The 23,823-nt window shown below is 44.3% G+C and overlaps 1 protein-coding gene across 6 annotated transcripts in view; it reads left to right on the forward strand.

Moving 5' to 3' along the window:
• LOC126365127 (peripheral plasma membrane protein CASK-like) overlaps positions 1 to 23,823 on the forward strand; it is a 1,978,716-nt gene that overhangs the window by 883,705 nt on the left and 1,071,188 nt on the right. For all 6 annotated transcript variants that reach the window (XM_050008118.1, XM_050008119.1, XM_050008120.1 and 3 more), the window contains one exon: positions 7,300 to 7,475. In XM_050008118.1, the coding sequence (XP_049864075.1) occupies positions 7,300 to 7,475 (176 nt within the window). The remainder of the gene's footprint in view (positions 1 to 7,299; positions 7,476 to 23,823) is intronic.

Consider the following 23,823-nt stretch of genomic DNA (forward strand, 5'->3'; position numbering starts at 1 on the left):
TAATAACAAACAGAAATTTCGTGACGGTATTCTGTGAGTTGGTAAGCGTGCTACAAACAGCGTGCAGAATGGCCTGTATGTGGCAGCATAGTGCAGATGCACACATACCGTCGCAGTATCAGTATAAAGATGGCCGTCCCACTTGCGACTTGCACCAGGGAAGAACAGCGTTCTGTTACTCGATTTTTGCGTAATGAAGGTGTGAAACGTATTTAAATTAATCGACGAATGAAGGTTCAGTGCGGTGATGCATGTTTGTCACAGCAGCAAGTCTACGAATGAGGTCTATGTGTATAGAGGAATTTCCAGTGGAATGTCCACATAAAAGCACAACGAGTTGTGACTCCACAGAACATTGCAGCAATTGACCACGTGACAGACACTGAATGACATTGCAGCATGCTTACAGATTATTCATGGGTCAGCACACCACATTGTACATGATGTGCTCCAGTTTCACAAAGTGTCTGCAAGATGGTTGCCATGGCAGCTGACTCCTGAAAAGAGAGAACGACATGTTGATGCTTGTGAAGAACAACTTCGGCGCTTTGAACGAGAATGTGATGGCTTCCTTGCAATAATCGTTACTGGGGACGAAACCTGGGTTCACTTCCACAAACCGGAAACGGAGAGAGCGAGCAAGGAATGGCGCCATTCCTCATCACCTAAACCAAAGAAGTTTCAAACAGAACCATCGGCTGGGAAGGTTATGCTGACTCTCTTTCGGAAAGAAAAAGGCATCATTTTGGAGCATTGCATGCCTACGGGGACCACTGTCACCAGTGCATCATACACAGACCTCCTAAAAATCATCTGCGGCCTGCAATCAAATCAAAGTGACGTGGATTGCTGGCAGCAGCTGTCCTCTTGCAACATGACAATACAAGGCCCCACACTGCCCGTAAAACAGTTGCAACAATCACAGACCTGCATTTAGTGTGTCTTCCTCACCGACCATACTCACCAGACCTTGCCCTAAGCGATTTCCAAATGTTTGGACCACTCAAAGACGCAATGGGAGGAAAGAAGATCCGTTCTGATGAAGACTTACCCCACGCGGTGCATGAGTGGTTGCGCGGACTACCAAAAGATTTTTTTTCTAAAGGAATTTATGCACTTTGTTAGCGCTGGAGTACTTGCATTCAGCGTGGGGGAGATTATGTTGAAAAGTGATACATCTTTGTACCACTTCTGCAGAATAAACAACATTTTATAAAAATTAAGGTTTTCATTTGACTCACTCTCGTATATTGTGAAAAGTAATGATCTGTAACACTTCCTGCTGCTTCATGGATGTGAAATATACTGTGCAAACAGTACTTATTAAATATAATAAATACAAGGGACGCTGAAAAGAAAAGGTACGAAACAAAATTACGAGTGTAGTTGAACCCTTTATTCGAAAGTAACTAGCAGAGGCCTGATCCCACCTGCCCCCCTGCCTAACGAGCCAAAGGATTCCCGGGTCACAGAATTCTTGTTGCTGTGACAGACACCAGTCCGTTGTCGTTCAAATTGCAACGCTTCCCTCTGAGATGTTTTTAGCGGACCAAACACATGGCAGTCGCGGGGCGATCTATGCGGGCCGTAGGGCGGATGCTCAAGCTGCTCCCACTTCAATTTGGCCATTTCACTTTTAATCTCATTGCAGACATGTGGAGGCACTTTATCGGAATCACTTCCTCCGTGAGTAGGCAGGCTACGGGGTGTCCAACAGTACAAGCCATTGTTAAGGGTTTTTCCCTGCTCGAGGATTTCGATCAGTATCGAACATCGAACTAGACGGTGAGCATCACCTTGCCTGCTGAGGGCGCAGCTTTGAATTTTTTAAGGCAGGCGATGACGCATTCTTCCCTTGCATCCTGTCCCGCTTTGTCTCTGGCTCCGAGTGATGGCATCACCTGCCGTCACCGGTGACGATCCGCTCCGGGTCTTATTGATAAAGGAACAGGCGTTGCATTGCTAGCCCCATAATGAATTCCTTTTGCGTTCGCTGAGCTGCTTCGGAACACAGTGGGCGCACACCTTCTGGTAACCCAACCTGTCGTGCATTCTCTCATGTGTAGGGCTGTCTCTGGGATTCCTTCCTTCGCCCCTTCAACTACAGTTTCCAGAACGGCTCCTGCTTTTTGAAGGCGCTTTCGCCTTGCGAATTTTTTGATAATATTTCCTTGTTGCATCTTTCTTCTACTGTACTACATAGATAGCAAAGTGAGCCCCCTCTTCAAGAGTCTCTCTTCCGAGTTCAGCGTCTAGCCATACGACGTGTCCACGTCCCTCGCATTGTCCTTCTGTGCATGTGCATATTACAGCCACCAGCTAGCACCTGCTCCACCTCGTTAAACACCCACTCTGTTTCTGTTCACCCTCCGCAACTACTAGTACTCATGAGCAGTCGACGTGCCCTATAGTACCCAGCTGGTAATTATGTTACAGAATGAACATTAGACGCATACAGAAGACTTTCCTGTCAAAATATTGGAATCTTAACAGTCAATTATTACTACTTGTGTTTGGTGGACTGTTATTAGTGAGTACACAATGTAAAACAGTTATCAAAAGTTTTCGGATCAGATTTACTTTTTTATTGCTTTCTGAAAACCTGCTCTCCCGTGAGTATTCAAAGCAGGCTCTACAGTACGTTCCTACTTTAAACATTGTCGACATAAGTTTTTTTTAATCATTAGATTTACCTTTAGTAATACAATACTGAATATATTAGTTCATACTGTTCAACTTAACGACACTACATAAATAGGAATAACTTGAACTAAAAATAACTGTAAAAAAGGAATGTATGAACAGGTTTCTAATGCTTTCGCATACATAGATTTATGTTGTTACCTCCAGGTTGCTGCTCGTTCGATTGTCTTCGAGGTTTGCCTCAAAATGGTTCAAATGGCTCTGAGCACTATGGGACTTAACATCTGAAGCCATCAGTCCCCTAGACTTAGAACTACTTAAACCAAACTAACCTAAGGACATCACACACATCCATGCCCGAGGCAGGATTCGAACCTGCGACCGTAGCGATCGCGCGGTTCCAGACTGAAGCGCCTAGAACCGCTCGGCCAAACCGGCCGGCAGGTTTGCCTCATTGAGTGCAAAAATAAGTAAATGTAAACTTACAACAACCTGTACGTTTTCTACAAATAGGTTCCTTTATACACTAATTGTATTTTGTAGTGTAAATAGCCCTGCAGTTAGTGTATAGCTCAGTAACTCACGAGTTAGCACAACTCGGTACTGTTTTCACACATTATCTATTTGATAATGATTACCTAACCGACGTTAAATATTCCAGTTAACTGATCAGTTATTAAGTGACTCGAGAGAGCACTGAGTCATTACAGTTGTTTGCAGATGAACAGGATAACCGGTTTCTAGTCACTAATGTATTTGTATTAAACTAAAGTGAGTTTTTTGCGTAACATTTCATTGATTTTGCAGAGTTTCTGCGTTACTTATTAAATAATACTCAAGCATTTCTCCGTGGCAGAAGAACGTTCCCTGGCCCTGAAAAAATGACGGGTGGGGGAGAGGGCGGTTAATCTTAGCTTTATGGTGGATAACAAAATATTTTTAAGAGATCACAACTCTAGACACAGTTTCTGCTAGACAGTATCCATTACAAAGTGCTGTCATCAAACTGACTGAATTGATATATTTTTCGAATTGGAATTACAGGATGCAGATTCGGTTTGCTAGATTTTGTAGTAAAGAGGAGAGAGGGTGGAGGTAGCTGTCCTACTCTGCTCCTTGCTGGGTACGCCTTTGCCGTAGTCACTGTCATGTCAGTAATATACTGAGGTGACAGAAGTCATGGGCTATCTCCTAATATCATGTCGGACCTCCTTTTGCCCGGCATAGTGCAGCATTCGACGTTGCATGGGCTCAGTAAGTCGTTGGGAGTCACCTGCAGAAATATTGAGCCATGCTGCATCTATAGCCGTCCACAACTGCGAACGTGCTGCCGGTGCAGGATTTCGTCAACGAACTGACCTCTCGATTGTGTCCCATAAATGTTCGGTGGAATTTATGTCGGGCGATCTGGGTGGGCAGATCAATTGTTCGAGTTGCCCATAATGTTTCTCAAACCAGTCGCTAACAGGGATTAGTGAACACAAGGTCACTGTAGCGACGCTCAAAACCATATCAACCAAAACCACTAAAAATAAACGCAAAATATATTTATGAACAGCAGATAAAAATTCGCTTGTTGCCTTCCTAAGAGAGAGTATCCATTCCTTCAAAGCTTATTATGTAACTGTAGACCAGATATGGCTCAAATTCAAAGATACAGTATCGACTCAGACCGCATAAGTTAATAAGAGACGGGACTGATCCACCATGGTACACAAAACACGTCAGAATACTGTTGCAGAAACAACGAAAAAAGCATGCCAAATTCAGAAGAACGCAAAATCCCCAAGAATGGCTAAATTTTACGGAAGCTCGAAATTTAGTGCGGACGTCAATGCGATATGCTTTTAATAGTTACCACAATGGAATATTGTCTCAAAATATGGTAGAAAACCCAAAGAGATTCTGGTCGTTTGTAAAGTACACCAGTGGCAATAGCGATGGAAATGTTACCGATGATGGTGCCATTAAAGCGGAGTTACTAAATACAGTTTTCCGTAATTCCTTCACGAAAGTAGACGAAGTAAATATTCCAGAATTCGAAACCAGAATAGCTGTTAGCATGAGTGACATAAATGTAGATACTTCAGGTGTTGCGAAACAACTCAAATCATTTAAGAAAGCAAAGTATTGCGGTCCAGGTGGTATACCAATCAGGTTTCTTTCAGAGTATGCAGACAAAATAGCGCCTTTCTTAGCAATCATATACAAGCGCTCACTTTACCAAAGGTCTGTTCCTAAAGACTGGAAAGCAGCACAGGTCACACCAATTTTCAAGAAAAGAAATAAGAGTAACCCATTGAATTACAGACCCATATCACTGACCTCAATTTGCAGTAGGATTTTGGGGCATATACTGTACTCTAACATTATGAATTACCTCGAAGAAAATGACTTATTGATACATAATCAACACGGAGTCAGAAAATATCGTTCTTGTGCAACGCAGCTAGCTCTTTATTCCCATGAAGTTATGAGAACTGTCGGCAAGCGATCTCAAATCGATTCCATATCCGTAGATTTCCAGAAGGCTTTCGATACAGTTTCCCACAAGTGACTATTAATCAAATTGCGTGCATATGGAGTATCATCTCATTATAAACGTTGAATCATCCAGTAGAACAGAAGTGATGTCTGGCGTTCCGCAAGGTAGTGTCGTAGTCGCTCTGCTGTTCCTGTTTTACATAAATGATCTAGGTGACAATCTGAGCAGCCCCCTTAGATTGTTTGCAGATGATGTTCCGTCTAATAAAATCATCAGACGATCAATTACAATTACAAAATGATCTAGAGAGAATTTCTGTATGGTGCGAAAAGTGCCGATTAGCACTAAACAAAGAAAAGTGCGAGGTCATCCACATGCATACTAAAGAATATCCGAAAAATGTAGGGTATGCGATAAATCGCACAAATCTAAGGGCTGTCAATTCGACTAAATACCTAGGAATTAGAATTACGAGCAACTTAAATTGGAAAGACCACATAGATAATATTGTGGGGAAGGCGAAACAAAGACTGCGCTTTGTTGTCAGAACACTTAAAAGATGCGACGAACCAGCTAAAGAGACAGCCTACAATTCACTTGTCCGTCCTCTGCTGGAATATTGCTGCACAGTATGGGATCCATACGAGGTAGGATTCGCGGAGGACATCAAAAAAGTACAAAGAAGGGTAGTTCATTTCGTGTCATCGCGCAATAGGGGTGAGAGTGTCACTGATGTGATACGCCAGTTGGGGTAGCAGTCACTGAAACAAAGGAGGTTTTCTTTGCGTCGAGATCTATTTACGAAATTTCAATCACCAACTTTCTCTTACTAATGCGTAAATATTTTGTTGACACTCACGTAGGGAGAAATGATCATCATAATAAAATAAGAGAAACCAGAGCTCGAACGGAAAGATTTAAGTGTTCCTTTTTGCCACGCGCCATTCGAGAGTGGAATGGTAGAGAAGTAGTATGAAAATGGTTCGATGAACCCTCTGCCAGGCACTTAATTCTGAATTGCAGAATAACCATGTAGATGGAGATGTCGCCTGGTGACATGTAATTGTTGTTCGGGAACATGAAGTCCGTGTATGGCTGCAAACGGTCTCCAGGTAGCGGAACATAATCATTTGCAATCACTGGTCGGCTCAGTTGGACGAGGGGACCCTGTCGATTTCATGCAAACACAGCCCGCACCATTATGGAGACACTAACAGTTTGCTCAGTGCGTTGTTGACAACCTGCGTCCATGGCTTTTTGGGGTCTTCGCCGCACTTGAACCCTAACGTCAGCTCTTACTAACTTAAATCGGAACTAATCTGACGAGGCCACAGTTTTCCAGTCATGTAGGGTGCAATAGATACGGCCAAGAGCCCAGAAGAGGCGCTGCATGCGATATCGTGCTGCCTTAGCCCAACGCCAAATTTCGCCGCACTATCCTAACGGATACGTTCGCCCTACGTTCCAGTTGATTTCTGCGATAATTTCACTCAGTGTTGCTTGTCTGTTAACAGTGACAAATCTACACAAGTGCCGCTGCTCTCGGTCGTTATATGAAGGCCGTCGGTCAAAGCGTTGTCCGTGGTGAGAGGTGATGCCTGACATATGGTATTCTCCGCACACTCTTTACACTGTGGATGTGTGAGTACTGAAATCCCTAACGATTTCCGAAATGGAGTGGCTCGTGAGTATAGATCTAACTACGTTTCCGTGTTCAAAGTGTGTTAATTCCCGTCTTGCGGCTATAATCACGTCGGAAACATTTTAGATGAATTACCTGAGTACGAACGACAGCTCCGCCAATGCACTACCTTTTATACCTTGTGTACGCGATACCACCACCATCATGATACCATCGCTGTCAGATTACTTTTGTCTCCTCTGTGTACATCACAAGACACAAAGCGTCTGCATTGGCGTTACTGATGTCTGTTCGGACCTCCAACATCATCGGCATCTTCCCTCTCACTGATCCCCTCTCTTGTGTTAACATCTCCCAGACTTTTGTTTCTGTCTCTAACTCCGCTCTAGACTTTCCATTCGTTGTGTGTACTGATGTTTAATATCTTAAATGATTAACGGCTGCGCTACTCCCCGAGTGAATTACACTTACACTTGCGTCAGGATGAAATGGCGACTGGTGGGCTGACGGTGGGTGGCGACGGTTGCAGGGCGCATCGGGACGCCGCACTTCATGGCGCCCGAGGTGGTGGCGCGGCGGCTGTACGGCAAGCCGGTGGACGTGTGGTCGGCCGGCGTGCTGCTGCACGTGCTGCTGTCCGGCACGCTGCCCTTCCTCGGCACGCGGGATCGCCTCTACGAGTGCATCTGCCGCGGCCGCCTGCACGTGAGTACTCGTTCCCTTGTCTGGCCAGAGCCTAACCTGCTAGTCACAGTGTTCCACTTCCAGTCAAATGGCAGTGAAACCTTCCCGTCTTCCCTGTATCTCTTTTGTTACGCAACCTTCCCTTCTACAACAACCCATGAAACCTTCCCTTAGGATTTCTATCTCCTGCTTTATAATAACAAACGAAATCTTCCCTTTGAAATCAATTCTCTTTCTCAATAATAATAATTGCAACCTTCGTATACAAATTTAAATATACTTTATACTTTGACAGCAAATTTGACGTCATTCTTTAATTATTTTGACTGAAGTTACGTAATTCATAGTTAAACTTTTTCTTGACAACAATGAAATTTTGCAAAGTTTTACGTTGATGGTTTTTGGGATGGATTATAATCAGTATTGCAATACTGCTGGCAAAAATTAATTATGTTATGAAAACGATTCTTCAAATATTTACTGTTGGTAATGAAATGATTTTACAAACGTTCAAATGGCACTTACTTTTTACAATAATCTTACAACTAGCAATGTGCAAACATACCTTCAGTAGTCCTGAGTTTCTAAAAAAAAATCAGTAACACAAGTTCCTCTTATGATGATAGCTAGCTGGTGTGTCTGTACATTCATTTATAATCTCTTGTAAATCATAGCTGGTGGCTGGCAGCCACACCGCTCCTCTCAACCTCTCGCTTCAGATCTGCTAGCGACTCGCTTCACATCTCGCTTACTACTGACTTCCTACGAACGCTAAAGTGCGGTCGCTCCCGCCAACAATGCTTACAAACTGTATCAATGCGCTGTCTTTCCCGCTCTTTTCTTAAAATGTAGCCATACGTGGTCTCTCCCGCTCTTTTTAAAATCGTGTCAATGTGCGATCTCTCCCGCCAAGAATACTTCGATGCAGACATTCCCTGCTACCACAATTATTTCCAAAATGACAAATATTCGTACTTAATCCTATTAATAAAATATAAACATCTTTCATAAATTGTGGTTTGACAATAGAAATATACAGGTCTTACAGTTTGTAGAAACCAATCGATGATTCAGTATGCTACGTGTAGACCGTGAAGGACGCTGAGACCTTTTCGAAAGCCTCGGCTCCACCACACTTACGTTCACGGACAACTGAAAGTAATGAACGCTATGCAGCTGTGACAGTATATTTCGTACCAGCTTCCTCATAGAAGTTTTGAAACATTAGATTTGACTATAAATACCGTACTCTCCAATTTTGTTACGGTAATGTGTTACAGTACAGCAAAATATCGTGACAAGTAAGCACACGTTCTAGTCACATTAATGTGACCACCGCCTGTCTTCGACGTCAGCGGTAATAACTACTCACAGACGGAAAGTGGAAGCACTAGTAGTAGGGTTTATATAAGCGTGTGGGGAGGGTGTGGAAAACGGTGCAGTCTATGTCGTAAGGGAGAGATTTGTCTAACGTTGTTCAAAAGGGCAAGATCGTTGGCTTTGGGGCCTGGGGTGGAAGAATTTGCGAAACGGTTAAGTTTGTAAACTGATCGCGTCGCGCCGCAGTTAAAGTATTGCCGCGCATGGCAAAATGGAACTATCCAAAGGTGGCACCGAGGCGAGTGCGGTGCACCACAGGTCATACATGACGGGGGTGAACGACGGTTGGGGGGCTGTGTACTGGCTATTACACGTGTAACCGCCCAGACGAACCGAGGAGCTGCCAACAATGTCTCCTCGACGACCGTTCGGCGAACGTTGTTACGTTCGGGCCTCCGCAGCAGGCGCCTGCTTCATGCGCCCACATTCACTGCCGTTCATCGGCGACGAAAGCTGGTATTTGCACGCCATTATCGCAACTGGACGTCTACACAGTGACGACAAGCGGCCTTCTCAAATGAATAAAGTTCCATGTTCCATCATAATGACGTTGGCGTGTACGGCGTGACACGTCTGAAAGTGAACATCCTACAACAGTTGTCGGAAGAGCCCAGGCCTGATAAGGAAGCGTCATTACCTCGGGAGTGTTTTCGTGGCATTCCCTGGATGATCTCTTCTGGAGGACATAGTGGATCAAGACAAATAGGCATCTGTCCTTGGTAACCACATTCAGGCTTTTGATTAGCCTAGTCACATTAATGTGACTAGGCAGTGTACATTTCTTTCATTTATTGATGACCATCACACGGACCTACACACAGAACTGAATGAAAACTTAACATACTTTGCTTTGCATAGTGCACGAGTACTGGCCTGCAGTAAAAAAAAAAACGCTCGACGCCCTTGGAGTTCTAAATGTGTCAGGACTTCCGCCTCCACGTTGGTAAGATGCAACTGCTTCTACAGTCGAACGATTCGGCACCCGGCAATCCATTCTTTTTACCTGTTGCCGAAGGGAAGTATGCTTTCCAGCAGCGAGCTAGTCCCTCCCGAGTGGATCTGAAATGTATAAATGAATAACGACTGCAATGGAGCGTCAAGTTCCGAGGGAACGAGGACGTGACAGGCGCCCTAGTAACACACAACCCTTGACGGAACTACTTAAGAGCCGAGACTGCATCGGAGCGTTCTCAAGGAACGAGCACGTTTCAGATGTGCGAATAACGTCCTGCCCATGGACCTATATGTGCGTAATAGTTTGCGAGACGGAATTCAATCTACCTATTAAAATGACAGGTTACAAATGGTATTGACAGGTTTGAAACTACTGAAATTTCAATCGCGAGTAGAAAAATGATTGCTGTAAAACCGAAAGGTTTATTACTGCTGTACAAAATCTAAATGAATTACGAATACTCACTTCACTGTCGGTGAATCCTATCCTATTAAAAATCTAAGTTCATGCATATGTCTAACAACCGCGCAGTGCACAACCATAAGTGGTCCTGTTAAGTTCGTGTAGAGTGGCTTCCAATGGGAGGTACCGGTACCCTCCGAGGCGCCAAGCCGATAAGAATGTTTGTAATCGCCTGAACGAATGCCTTCGGGAAGCAATAATCTTCGCCCAGAAGTAATGATCACAGACAGACGACGCGATCCTTGAAACCGTCCACCAATTACCTTGGCGAATTACCCGTGATATTCAAATCAGTTCTAGTAATCTCAAAGACTGGTTGTTAAAGTGTTGCACAATCAAGAACTGCATCCATACCACGACACAATGCATAAATCTGTGGGCTGAACTCGCGGTAGGAATACTTTTGGTCCCTTACGTATTCCTGACAAGTTGAATGCGCCCCTGTATCGTATATTTGTTGGTGATACTTCGACTTAGAAAAAGTTCCACTTAGTGTTCGGCGTCAGCTATCGTTTCACCATGATGGTGCACTGCCAAGCTTTGAATTGAATGTGGGTAACTATTTAAATGAAGTGCTACCACGGAAATGGATTGGTCGTGGAGATCCAATGTTCTGGCCTCCACGTTCCCCAGATCTTTATCCATTAGATTTTTATTTGTGGGAACTCTTACAGGAACGAGTTTATAGCACTCCACCCATGCATCTAACCGACCTAATAGCTCGTGTGCGTGGTACTCCGTCAATGGTGGATGCAGGTGGATTACATATGGTCCAGCGAATGGAGAAGTTTCAGCAAAAGCAATGTGGTCGTTTTGAACATCTTCTCCAAGGTGAACTGTGCTCGTACGTGTACATACCTGCTCTCTGAAGATAAGCCCGGACAGAATGGAATTATTGCGCGTAGCATAATGCACAATCTAATGTAATCTGCCTATTGTGTTATTTGTACTGCATGGGATTAGACGACTTTACTCTATCCACGATTGTTTTCTGTTGGCTTTAGTTGGGTCGTGGACGAAACGAAGTGGTCGTTTACGTCTGTAAGAAGTTAATATTAAGTCATAATGTTTAAATAAATGCACAGTAACAGAAGTATACTGCATTGTGGAGATGTAAACTGGACACTGTTTGATGCTTTAACTGAAAAAAAAAAATGTTCGGCGTGAAGGCAACACGAACATAGGAGAGTTTCCTACGACACTGCCTCGTCTCGCTGAGTTAATGGGACAGCTCCGGCACAGCGTAGATTTCGTGCTACTTGTTCTTGACCACGCTGCACGCGTTTACAGTGTTGCTAGGGACTCGTCTTTTTAAGTCGCATTTCTATTAAACCTACTGCCGGGACTGGGTTTTGCTATACACACTTCAGTCTTGAACTGGGATGAGGGATCGCCTGCCGACCTCAAAGTGCGGAATTTTTCTTGGCTCTGTTTATCACTCGTTCCTAAGAACGAATTTCCTGTCAAGTTCCCTCCAACCAGTTCACTGTGCACCATTCGATATGGTGTCTGCTTTTCTCAACAATGAGGACAGAGGCGCCACAGTGACATTTAATCGTTACACATTGAGTAACGTAGTACGTTTAAGCGTTGGTTGCTGCGGCCACTGCTATCTTCAGTAAAACTGTCCCAGACTAGACCATGTTATTTTTATGGTGGTGTGTTTGTTAGTGGGCCAGTGCTGCGTTAGGTCGTATTATTTTTTTTCGGTTGGGGGGGGGGGGGGGGAGGGGCCTGAGAATTGTCTTGGTTTAGGTGTTCCTTTTTCCCATGCGCCATTCTAGAGTGGAATGGTAGAGAAGTAGTATGAAAATAGTTCAACGAACCCTCTGCCACGCACTTAAGTGTGAATTGCAGAGTAACAATGTAGATGTAGATGGACAGCAGTGGTTGTCTACAACTAGGTTGTGGCTCGAAGAATGTCGGAGTCGCAGCATTATTTTGAATATTTGTAGAACTGAAACTTACTTGGCAAATGCTCATTTAAAACTGGACTGGCATCTTGTGTCACATGTTCATTGATTTCAAGAGTTTCTAGTAGTGTCAGCTATTTGCTTTTCTTTCCAGTAAGTACAACTTAACAATCTACACGTATGGGTGGTTTTCTACAAGATGTTTTTGCAAAAGTTGAATCTGCCTTACCTAGTCTCCATCTTTTCCCACATTCTGATAACGTAATTGCCACAGTTCTGCATGACTGACCAGCCTAGTGTTGAGGTGTTTTCGTAAGTGCTACTCTGTGCTAAGCGTTTCATTTTATCTTTCAAATTTAATTAAGCTGTGCTGCTGTTAGTACAATATACAGGTCTGTAGTTGGAAAGTTAACGGCAATTTTGCCAATATATGAGATGTACACAAATTTTGTTACTGTAATATAAATTATTGTGATAAGGATGAAATTTGAGATAAAAGGCGCACTTTTACTACTAAGATCACCAATCCTCAGTGTCCAATATTGCGTTGAGTCGTTGGAACTCCAGGAGACGGGCAAGATACGAACATGCTGACGTCGTCTACTGCTGTCCCAAGTAGAAAAAATGATTCCGAAGAGTCTTTCCATTATTTTTGTTACAGCACGCAGTCCAACATCACAGCAAATCTCAGTTGGATTTTCGGGTCAGTCCAGTTCAGATTCTTCTGGGCGTATCTTTAGTTCAATTTTTGGTTGCCTTCGATGTATACTGACTGTTGTTGTCGTGCGGATGATTCACATCTTGCAGCAAAAACAATACGATAGGGGGTAATTTTTTGGTGGTTGCTAATTGTTCGAGAACCGATTAAGCCTAACAAGCAAATGGAAACAAGAGTAAGTGTTCGTCACAAAATACACCCTAGCGTTCTGTGCACTCCCTCCTCTGTATTACTACAGATTCCATGCGCGCCTTTGCGAACTTTGCACTTTGAATGCAGAGATGCGAGGGACCATAGCTGTGCACTGCCGCCATCTAGACAGACCACGAATGTTATAATTGTCCGGCGATCTGGTGTCCTCTTCTGATGTCCTTGCAAGAAGCAGCACGTGGCTCGTGTAGTTGGGCTTTCTTGATGTAAGACTTTAATGAAAGTTAGTAGCGACTGGGCTAAGGCTGCTAAATAAGAAGTCTTATTTAAATTGTGGGATGGGAGTGGGTCTTTAATAAGCGAAATGACGCAGCAGATAAAATCACAAATTGCTAAGTTACTAACAAGTGATATAATAAATTATCGACTACAACGTCCCACGCAATACAGTTTAAAGTTAACAATGTTAATATTCGTTTAGTAAAACTCCATATAGATAACTTAACAGAATAACTTCCTATTTACACATTCTACTCTGCATTGCACGCAGAGCCACGGTGCACTAATATCTACATATTCGGTGAAAAAATGAAATGTCGTGTGGCTAGGGCCTCCCGTCGGGTAGACCGTTCGCCTGGTGCAAGCCTTTCGAGTTGACGCCACTTCGGCGACTTGCGCGTCGATGGGGATGGAATGATGATGATCAGGTCAACACAACACCCAGTCCCTGAGCGGAGAAAATCTCCGATCCAGCCGGGAATCGAACCCGGGCCCTTAGGATTGACACTGTCGCGCTGACCACTCAGCTACCGGGGACGGACTACATATTCGGTGAACAAGTAAGATAATACACGTCGGCATTGCCCACTAAATCGAAACGTAGAGCCGCTCGTGCCGTGTGCTCACATCTCTAGCAAGCGACTTTAATTGCTACAATGAGTCCGAAACGCTTCGTTCGGCTCACATTGTTGACGTGCCGAAAGTATACGAAGTGCTTTGTCTGCACTGCATCATCATGCAGAAGTTATTTAAGAAAACTGATAATACAGAGATTTTCAATACAGTATAACGATCTCTTACTGTTGAGTGTCAGTGTGATAACTATCAATCAGATCTGTTTCATATATCTTAAACAAATGTTAATAAACGTAGGAATATCTGTACCTCACTGCATCTCTTACGCCACAATACAGCGAATATTATCCTTTTCGATTACTAAGTGAATTTGTGACTTATTACTGCGGCTCACAGAGCTATGCTCTTTTGGGTAGGGAGACCGAACTGTTTGTAGTCCGCGTTCTTTTGAGGCCGTTGTGAATGGAACTTCAGCCAGTACCTTATTCCAGCTATATTCATCCAACCCTAAACAGCCAAGCTTACCCATCTACTTTTTGACTGGGTAACTATATGATTTGGAGAGCAACTGCTATCGGATCTCCATGAAGATGACAATCCGCATCCGATCAAAAACGGTTTTTGTTGGACCAAACGACCAAGTCCCAGACTCTTTGTCAGCTAGGAACTACTGGAGATGCAATAATTTCAGTGCTACTCGACAACGAGATGTATCTGCTTGTTTATTTGCAGGTGTGTGGTGATGGAAGGCAGCAGATGAAGGCGTCTGCAGACAGTAAATGCACTCACTGCCAGATAGACACTTCTGTCCAAATCTTTAGCTGATACGAAATGACTCTCAACACTGGTATCTGAAATGACCTACCTTATCCCAAGTCGTTGCTTTAGTTCTTCGAGCTTCTTGGCAAGACTTTCTTCTCCCTCCTCTTCCTTTCGCCTTTTCCAAATTTTCGCAGTTTCCTCTGAGCCGCCAGCTGCTTTGCCATATGAGTAAGTAAGACATTACTAGAAAAGAATTGCTTCGGTTTATTCATATCCAATAGGTTTCTGCGAAACAGGAAGTATTCATATCCTATAGCTTGCTGCGAAACTGAAAGTAACGACTTCACGAAGTGGGCGTTTATTGAAAAATGCAAACAGGAAGAAGGGCTGTCCACAGTCGTGATTGTTGGCAGTTATCGCCTAAAGATATTTTGATAGCTCCTGCTGTACTAGTACCGCTGTAAACCCCATATCTTTGATGGGTAACGTAGCCTTCCATGAAACTTAACGTGCGGTTCGAATGTCGTGAACCTGTTAATATGCTTCGTTGGTCTGGCACGCCTAGAACATGTCAGCGGGAAGACAAGAAGACAAGGTCAGCACCACATGTGAGGGCTCTGTAACATCTTTCTTATAGGGTTCTTCAGGAAGTCGTGAGAATCTGACCTAGTGTTACCGGACATCCGGACATTTGCAGGATGCCCCGATTTTCAGGGGTGTCATGACTCGTCCCATGTATATAAGGGGCATGCCAGATATCCCGAATTTTTGGCGCTTCTGATGATTCTGAATATATTGCGTATACACTTCAGAAATGGTCGACTACATGAAAGTTCCAGAGTGAATTTCTGAACGCGTCAGTTGACGGTAACCAAGAAAGAGAGTACTCTGACACAGGAAGTTGCGATCAGCCGATGCCTTACAGGGACGCCAGAGCGCATACCCGAGCTGCATGTTCGAAAATACTTTTGACTGCGTGGCTCCATTGTTGTATTATTACCAATCTCAACTTAAGCCTGGCAAGCACAATTCAACAAGTTATTGATAGACGTGACAAGAAAATTCGCGGTCCTAGCTGAATTGTGCTGCCACGCTAGAATTGATACTTTTGATGAACGAAGTAGTAGTCTTTAGTGCAATTTCACCAAGAGTACCAACTTTGATCATTCCATAGACTCGAAGACAAAAAACAACGCACCACGAAGGATGGTTTACAACGAAGGATGTGGTGCACATGTACAGACAAACATATGATCACAATTTCAGAAAAAGTACTTATTCGACTTGGCATTGATTGATGTCCTCCTCGTGGATGTCGTGCCAAATTCTGTCCAGCTGGCGCGTTAAAGTCAAAATCCCGTGCTGGTTGGAGAACCCTGCCGATAACGCTCCAAACGTTCTTAATTCGGAAAAGATCCGGCGACCTTGCTGGCCAAGATAGGATTCGGCAAGCACGAAAACAAATCGTAGAAACTCTCGTTGTGTGCAAGCGGGCATTATCTTACTGAAATGTAAGCCGAGCGTGGTTTGTCACGAAGGACAACAAAATGGGGCGCAGAATGTCGTCGACGTACCGTCTGTGCTGTAAGGGTGCCGCTGATGACAAGCAAAGGGGTCGTGCTTGGAAAAGAAGTGGCACATCACGCCCTCATTCCTGATGTCGGGCCGTATGGCGGGTGACAGTCAGGTTGGTATCCTACTGCTGCCCAGGGCTTGTCCAAACACGTCTTCGATAGCCATGGGGGCTCATTTCTACGCGGGACTCCCCACTGAAGGATATTCTACTCCAGTTATCAAGATTCTAGGTTGAAGACATGACTGAAGATGGACAGCAGTGGGATATCAGCTTTGACTGTCGCGCTCCATACGGCCCGACAACCAGATGTGATGGAGGGTGCCATTTCTTTTCATAGTAGGATATCTTTGGTTTTCATCCAAGGCACCCTTACAGCGCAGCGGTACGTCGACGACATTCTACGCCACGTTTTGTTGTCCTTCGTGACAAATGATCTTGGGCTTACATTTGAGCGAAATATGCCCACCCACACACGGCGAGAGTTTTTACTTCTTGTACGTACATCAAAAAAGTTTTGCATCACCTCAGTGCCGAGAGTTCCGGAACCTGTACAGAACATTGGAGTAGAGATCAACACAAACATCATTCCCGCCGTTTTTATTGCTCATGAAAACCACACATCACATGTTGTACCACCATACAGGGTGATCTCCGGAAGTGGTGGTCCAGATTGTTGTACCCACCGGTAGCTCTAATACCCAGTAGCACGTCCACTTGAGTTGGTGCATGCTTGTATTCGTCGTGGCACTCTATACACAAGTTCATCAAGGCACTGTTGGTCCAGATTGTCGCACTCCTCAACGGCGTGTCCGAGTAGATCCCTCAGAGTGGTTGGTGGGTCACGTTGTCCATAAGCAGCCCTTCACAATTTATCGCAGGCATGTTCGATAGGGTTCATGTCCGGAGAACATGCTGGCCAGTCTAGTCGAGCGATGTCGTTATCCTGAAGGGAGGTATTCATGAGATGTGCAAGATGTAGGCGCGATTTGTCGTCCATGAAAAGGAATGCCTCGCCAATATCCTGCAGATATGGTTGCACTATCGGTTGGAGGATGGTATTCACATATCGTACAGCCGTTGTTGCGCCTTCAATGACCACCAGCGGCGTACGTCGCTCCCACATAATGCCACCCCAAAGCAGCAGGAAACCTCCACCTTGTTGCACTCGCTGCACAATGTGTCTAAGGCGTTCAGCCTGATGGATTGCCTCCAAACACGTCTCCGGCGGTTGTCTGGCTGAAGGCATATGCGACACTCACCGGTGAAGAGAATGTGATGCCACTCCTAAGCGGTCCATTAGGCATGTTGTTGGGCCCATCTGTTCGGCGCTGCACGGTGTCGTGGTTGCAGAGATGACCTCGACATGGACGTCGGGAGTGAAGTTCCGCATTACGCAGCCTATTGCGCACAGTTCGAATCGTGACACGATTCAACATGGTGGCGTTGCTGTCAGAGTTCCTCCGAGCCATAGTCCGTAGGTAGCGGTCATCCACAGCAGTAGTAGCTCTTGGGCGGCCTGAGCGAGGCATGACATCGACCGTTCTTGTCTCTCTGTATCTCCTCCATGTCCGAACAACATGGCTTTGGTTCACTCCGAGACACCTGGACACTTCCCTTGTTGAGAGCCCTTCCTAGCACAAAGTAACAATGCGGACGCGTACAGAGAACACGAGCCGTGTACCTCCGTGCTGGAATGGCTGTAACTGATCGGCTGCCAGACCCCCTCCATCTAATAGACGCTGCTCATGCATGGTTGTTTACATCTTTGGGCGGGTTTAATGATATTCCTGAAAAGTCCTGTGTCTGTGATACAATACCCACAGTCAACGTTTATCTTCAGGAGTTCTGGGAACCGGGGTGATGCAAAACTTTTTTCGATGTGTGTATTTGTGCTAGCCAAACATAACGTTGGCTTTCAATGTCGCCAGATCTGTTCCAAATAGAGACGGTCTGAACTCTTCAACCAGCTCGGGATTTTGACGATCTGACGCACCTTTTGGACAGAATTTGGCACTATATCCATCAGGAAGACATCTAACAACTCTATCGATCGAGTCCAAGCCGAATAACTGCCTGCATAAGGGCCATACGTGCAGCAACGCATTATTGATTGTTCAGTTTGTGTATATCGTTCTCTAGTGTAAATCATCCAGTTTTTCTGAAATTGTAATCATTTGTTTGTCTGTACATGTACGTCGTAGCTATGATTTCCGCCCCGTTCGGATAGTGTATGTTAAGGAAATACTTACCTAATGATGAAAAATTTATGTCGGTTTTTTTATGACCTGACTTTTAGATGCTTGTCCAGCCCATACTTTAAACCCTTGCACCTAAGTCGCGATATTCTGCAAATTGAGTTTGGCAACACTAGTCTGACCCAATATTTCTGCTAACATAAATATACATCGACACGAATGTGTTGTTAACTTGAATACATTTTTTACGTTTGTCTATAAAATGTTCGAAAACTGAAACAACATGTGCGTGTCATCCTCCTCATTATGAAGAGGAGGAGATTAGTGTTTAAAGTCCCGTCGACAACGAGGTCATTAGAGACGGAGCGCAAGCTCGGGGGAGGGAAGGATGGGGAAGGAAATCGGCCGTGCCCTTTCAAAGGAACCATCCCGGCATTTGCCTGAAGCGATTTAGGGAAATCACGGAAAACCTAAATCAGGATGGCCGGAGACGGGATTGAACCGTCGTCCTCCCGAATGCGAGTCCAGTGTGCTAACCACTGCGCCACCTCGTTCGGTCAATTATGAAGAAGTGTCCCATATCTGACGATATTCGCGAATTATGTTACTGGAGCCAAGAGGTCACATATCTTTGCCATTCAGATTCTGTTCTTTTAAACAGACACCTCTCTATTTTCTACCGTTAAGCTGCTTTTTAATTGAGTGACTCTATCACTATCAGTTCTGCTGAGCATAACATCGCCTTCTCTCACTGTTCTGCAGGTTGTTGATGTGAACTCCCAGTGTTCTTGCTGGCTCTCTTCTCAGGTATCTGCTAAGAGACAGTCGTATTAGACGCACAAAAGAATTATTTTTTCGTGTCAGTTCTAGGGGACTGATGACCTCAGATTTAAAGTCCCATAGTGCTCAGTCTTTGTTTTTTCGTGTCAGATTCTTCTCACGAAACAAACCGCTGGTGTTTTTCTACTAGGCGAATGTAAGTTGCTGCTGGACTCTTTGGTTTAGTTAAAGCATTAGCGTCGGGATACTAGAGAACTAACAATTTTTTCTGTATTATTAGCTTCCCTAAAAGTTATGTTCGAAAGGGTTGGTGGCGATCTGAAGAAGCCCGTAAAAGGCTATTACAAAATGAGTACATACTCTTCCCCGAGTAAAAGCTACGAAAATGGAAAGTATTTTCCATCACAAAAGATAAGTTACAATAATAGCGTATTTGAGTTGTTAGTGGGTCCATAGTTAAGTTGTTGGTGTCAGATTACCAAGGCGAAGACCTAGGTTTCTATCCTTAGAGAGTACCGATATTTTTCAGTCACTTATCACTTCTTTCACATTTGGCAATGATTTTTAATGTAAACATATTGCGAAAACGTTTTGTTGACACCCACTCACGTAGGGAGAAATTATCATTGTAATAACATAAGAGAAATCAAAACTTCCACGGGAAGATTCATGTGTTTGTTTCCCTCGCGCTGTTGGAGAGTGGAACGGTAGGGAAAGAGCTTGAGTGTGGTTCGATAACCACTCTGCTCGTCACTTGATTGTGAATTGCAGAGTAGTCATTTAGATATAGATGAAGATGAGAAACGGAAAGTTGCACCATGGCTCGGAAGCATGTTAGACTACAGATCCGCATACAACTGTTGGGTAAGTCAGTTCAAAGATTAGACAAAGGCAGGGACATAAGACGTCTAATAGGACCATGTCTAGTAAAGCACTGTAGTATTCAAACCAACCTTCAGACACAAAACACAATGCTACATAAGCTTGTATTTATGATATTTACCGTCTCCAGCGAAATGGTACGCGACCGCTACGGTCGCAGGTTCGAATCCTGCCTCGGGCATGGATGTGTGGCATTCGATCTGCCTTACATTTTCAACACATTACTTGGCCGTTTGCCACTACATGTGGAAGTGATGTGGGCTGTCACCTTGCAAGGATTACATGTCTACATGAGCATCCGCATGAACGAGTGCAAGGCTGCATCGTTGCCGCAAGAGGCTACACAAGGTGCTGAAATTCCTCACTATCACAATTTGGGATATGGACCTGCTATTTTTATCACACACAGTGCACAACTTTCATATGTATGATGAATTTTTATGCATGTGAGACCATTGCATCAGTGTGTTAGTTTTTCAAATGAATCTCATTAACTGTAACTCAGTTGGTAATTGTTTAGTTTATAGTGTACGGCAATACAGTCTTCTCACATTGTCGCAGTTTTAATATAATGGCTGTAAGAAGACAAAGATAGGAGCAAGTATCTTGTACAGCTAATACTTATTTTCGTAATTGTTAGGCCGCATGGCGACTGGAAACTGAGCATTTCAAAATGAATATGGTGATTACAAACGGCTACAACTACTTAATGCATGTTGGGAAATCGATAACAATATAGGATCCGGTAAAACAAGTTAATGTTTTTTTTTACATAGTTCAGATGTGTTCTGTATGACTCATTCATCAAACAGATAAAATTTAAGCGATAAAATGTTTCACATCGTACATTCTGATGCATGTGTGAAGTCATCGACTTCAGCGCATTAGAAATGTATATTTTGAGCTTAGGCATTGTTTTCGTAAAAGGAGGAATATGCACATAGTCTTTCATGTAACCTTATGAAAAAGAAATCGATGGGTGTCAGATCAGGAGATCTAGATGGCCAAGAGCAGAATAGAGCATCGTCATGTCCAGCGCGACGCACGTAACGCTTCAGAAGCCGTTTAAAAATGTGCGAACCATCATACACCAGTGTGGGGTGTTCCATCTTATTGAAATAGCGTAATCCGTGCAATCCGCATTAGGCTTTGACGTAGGGTTGCAATAATTTCTGTCGGAGAGACCGGGACATTTCTTTTAAACTGACTAAAAGCAGACATAATTTTGGAAGCAGAAACCGGGACACTTCTCTTAAGCTTCAGAAAAAGTGAACGATGCGTGTTGGGAGGTTGTGAACTGTTGCAGCGAGCCGCCCACTCTGGAAGTCTCTCTCAGAAGCAGGTTCTCTACCCAGGTACGCCAAGTACCGGCTATCCGTAAGGCAATTAAGTCAGACTGTGTTCAAGGAGGAAGTATCCTTAGGTTAGTTAGGTTTAAGTAGTTCCAAGTTCTAGGAGACTGATGACCTCAGAAGTTAAGCCCCATAGTGCTCAGAGCCATTTGAACCATTTGAAATGGTACGGAGTCAAATCTTTTCATAGCTAGGATACAGGACCTAAAAAGAATATGGCTAGGTTGAAGTTAAATACAGTGGGAGTAAGTGAAGTGCAGTGGCAGGAAGAATAGGATTGCCCGTCAGGTGAGTACAGGGTTATTAACACAAAATCAGATAGCGGCAATGAAGGAATAGTTCCAAAAATAAACAAGAAAGTAGAAATAATGGTAAACCACTATGAACAGTATTTATGCGTACTAGCTCCGAGGATGGTGAAAAGACTGAAAAAATATGTGAAGAGATAAAATGAAGTACTCAGTATGTAAGTGACCAAAAAATTTAAATTTGAATGGGGACTGAAATTCGGCATTCAGAAAAGGAAGGAATATCAAGATAATGCCACAACATACACCGGTGCAAAGGAATGATAGGAGAAACCGCCTGCAGAAGTCAGAGCACAGTTCATCCATAGCAAACACTTGGTGTAGTCATCACGAAAGAAGGTTTTATACCCGAAGAGACGTAGGGACATAGGAAACTTCAGATGGATTACGTAATGGCAAGCCAGAGATTTAGAAACGAAAAAGTCTGGCGATCTGGTGGGCCAGGGCGAAAGGCTGACATCCTGTGACACCAAGAAGGCTAGCGTTCGCCCAGCAACATGTGGTCGTGCATTCTTTCTGAAAAATGGCGTCTGGGTTTTGTGCAGAAAGGGTATGTTTGCGGGTCGCAGGATGTCATTCACGTATGTCACACTGGTCACAGTACCCTGGAGACGCACCAACCGTGGTTCGTAGTTATACCAAAGAGCACCGTGTGGGGTCATCAGGCCTTGAGTTGGCGCTCTATGTCTTGTGCGAATGCAGTCACTGTGATGCTGCTGCCGTCCGCGGTGGTCTCGCGGTTCTAGGCGCGCAGTCCGGAACCGTGCGACTGCTACGGTCGCAGGTTCGAATCCTGCCTCGGGCATGGATGTGTGTGATGTCCTTAGGTTAGTTAGGTTTAAGTAGTTCTAAGTTCTAGGGGACTGATGACCACAGCAGTTGAGTCCCATAGTGCTCAGAGCCATTTGAACCATTTTGATGCTGCTCCCCCCGTCCGCGGCGTACCGAAATGCGGCCATCATTTTCAAACAGCACTTGGATTCGTCCGAAAACACAATCTGGTGTCATTCCTGTACCCAGTGACGTCGTTCCATACACAATTGCCTTCTAGCATGGTTCTGCCCATTCGTCAAAGGTAGGAGAGGAGTGGACGTCGCGCACGTAACCCATACAGTAATAAACGGCTACTGACTGTGGCCCCTGATGTGTCCAATGTGTTACATTGCTGTTCTACTGTTGCGCCAAGCCGAGGAGGATGAGTGTCGATCTTCTCGGGAAAGGGGGGGAGGGGTCGGTCGGTCGGTCGGCACACAACCGCTGCACTGCCGAAACACTTCGTTCCACGAGAGCTGCAATTTCCCGGACGGACGCATCACATTACGGTACGCATCTTGCGCTTCTGCTCAAATCACAAGATCCATGACCTTAGGGTTATAGCGTCAACGAGAGCCGCAGGCACATTTCATCAGTACGTGGTGTTGCGTGGAGATATGTGGTTCAAATGCTAATCATTTCTGCAGAACGTATTGATGGACATCTCCTGTGAATATGAATCTCGAGTCGTTAGAGGTGTTTTTTTTCTGAACATGAGTATACATCCGATGATGTGACTACAAGCCACGAAACCGGTAGTGCCTTAACAAAATTGGTTCAAGTTACGGCTGTTTCCGGAGTCCTTGCTATAAAATTCACAAAAACAGCTTAGGATGGCCAGACTACAGAGGCACGTGTAAGAAAGAAAGGGCCAGTTACGCCCATAGCAGAGACAGGGCAGCACACTATGGCTTTCTGCCTCTGTAATGGACGTTGATGGAGTTCATGAGAATTATCTTCTTATCAGTGACGACAGTTATGCTTGTTGCATTAACCATCCACCCATAGTAAATTTTAAGAAACCTTCATTGTCCCTAATTTTTGTCATCATTTCAGCAGTCATTTGCTTTTTATAACCGCTTTCACATAACTGTTGCTCAACTTGTATCTTGTTTGGTATCTTCAAAATCAACCCGTAAAATTCCTTGCACAAGACTATTGGATATTCCCGCTACTGCCGCAATTTGTCTCACAGAAGGGTTAAAGCTGTTGGTTTCTACATTTTACACCACCTCTAGTCGTTCCTGTGAGCGACAACTTCTGGACTT

The sequence above is a fragment of the Schistocerca gregaria genome, chromosome 1, assembly GCF_023897955.1.
Source record: "Schistocerca gregaria isolate iqSchGreg1 chromosome 1, iqSchGreg1.2, whole genome shotgun sequence".
Taxonomy (NCBI): Eukaryota; Metazoa; Arthropoda; class Insecta; order Orthoptera; family Acrididae; genus Schistocerca; species Schistocerca gregaria.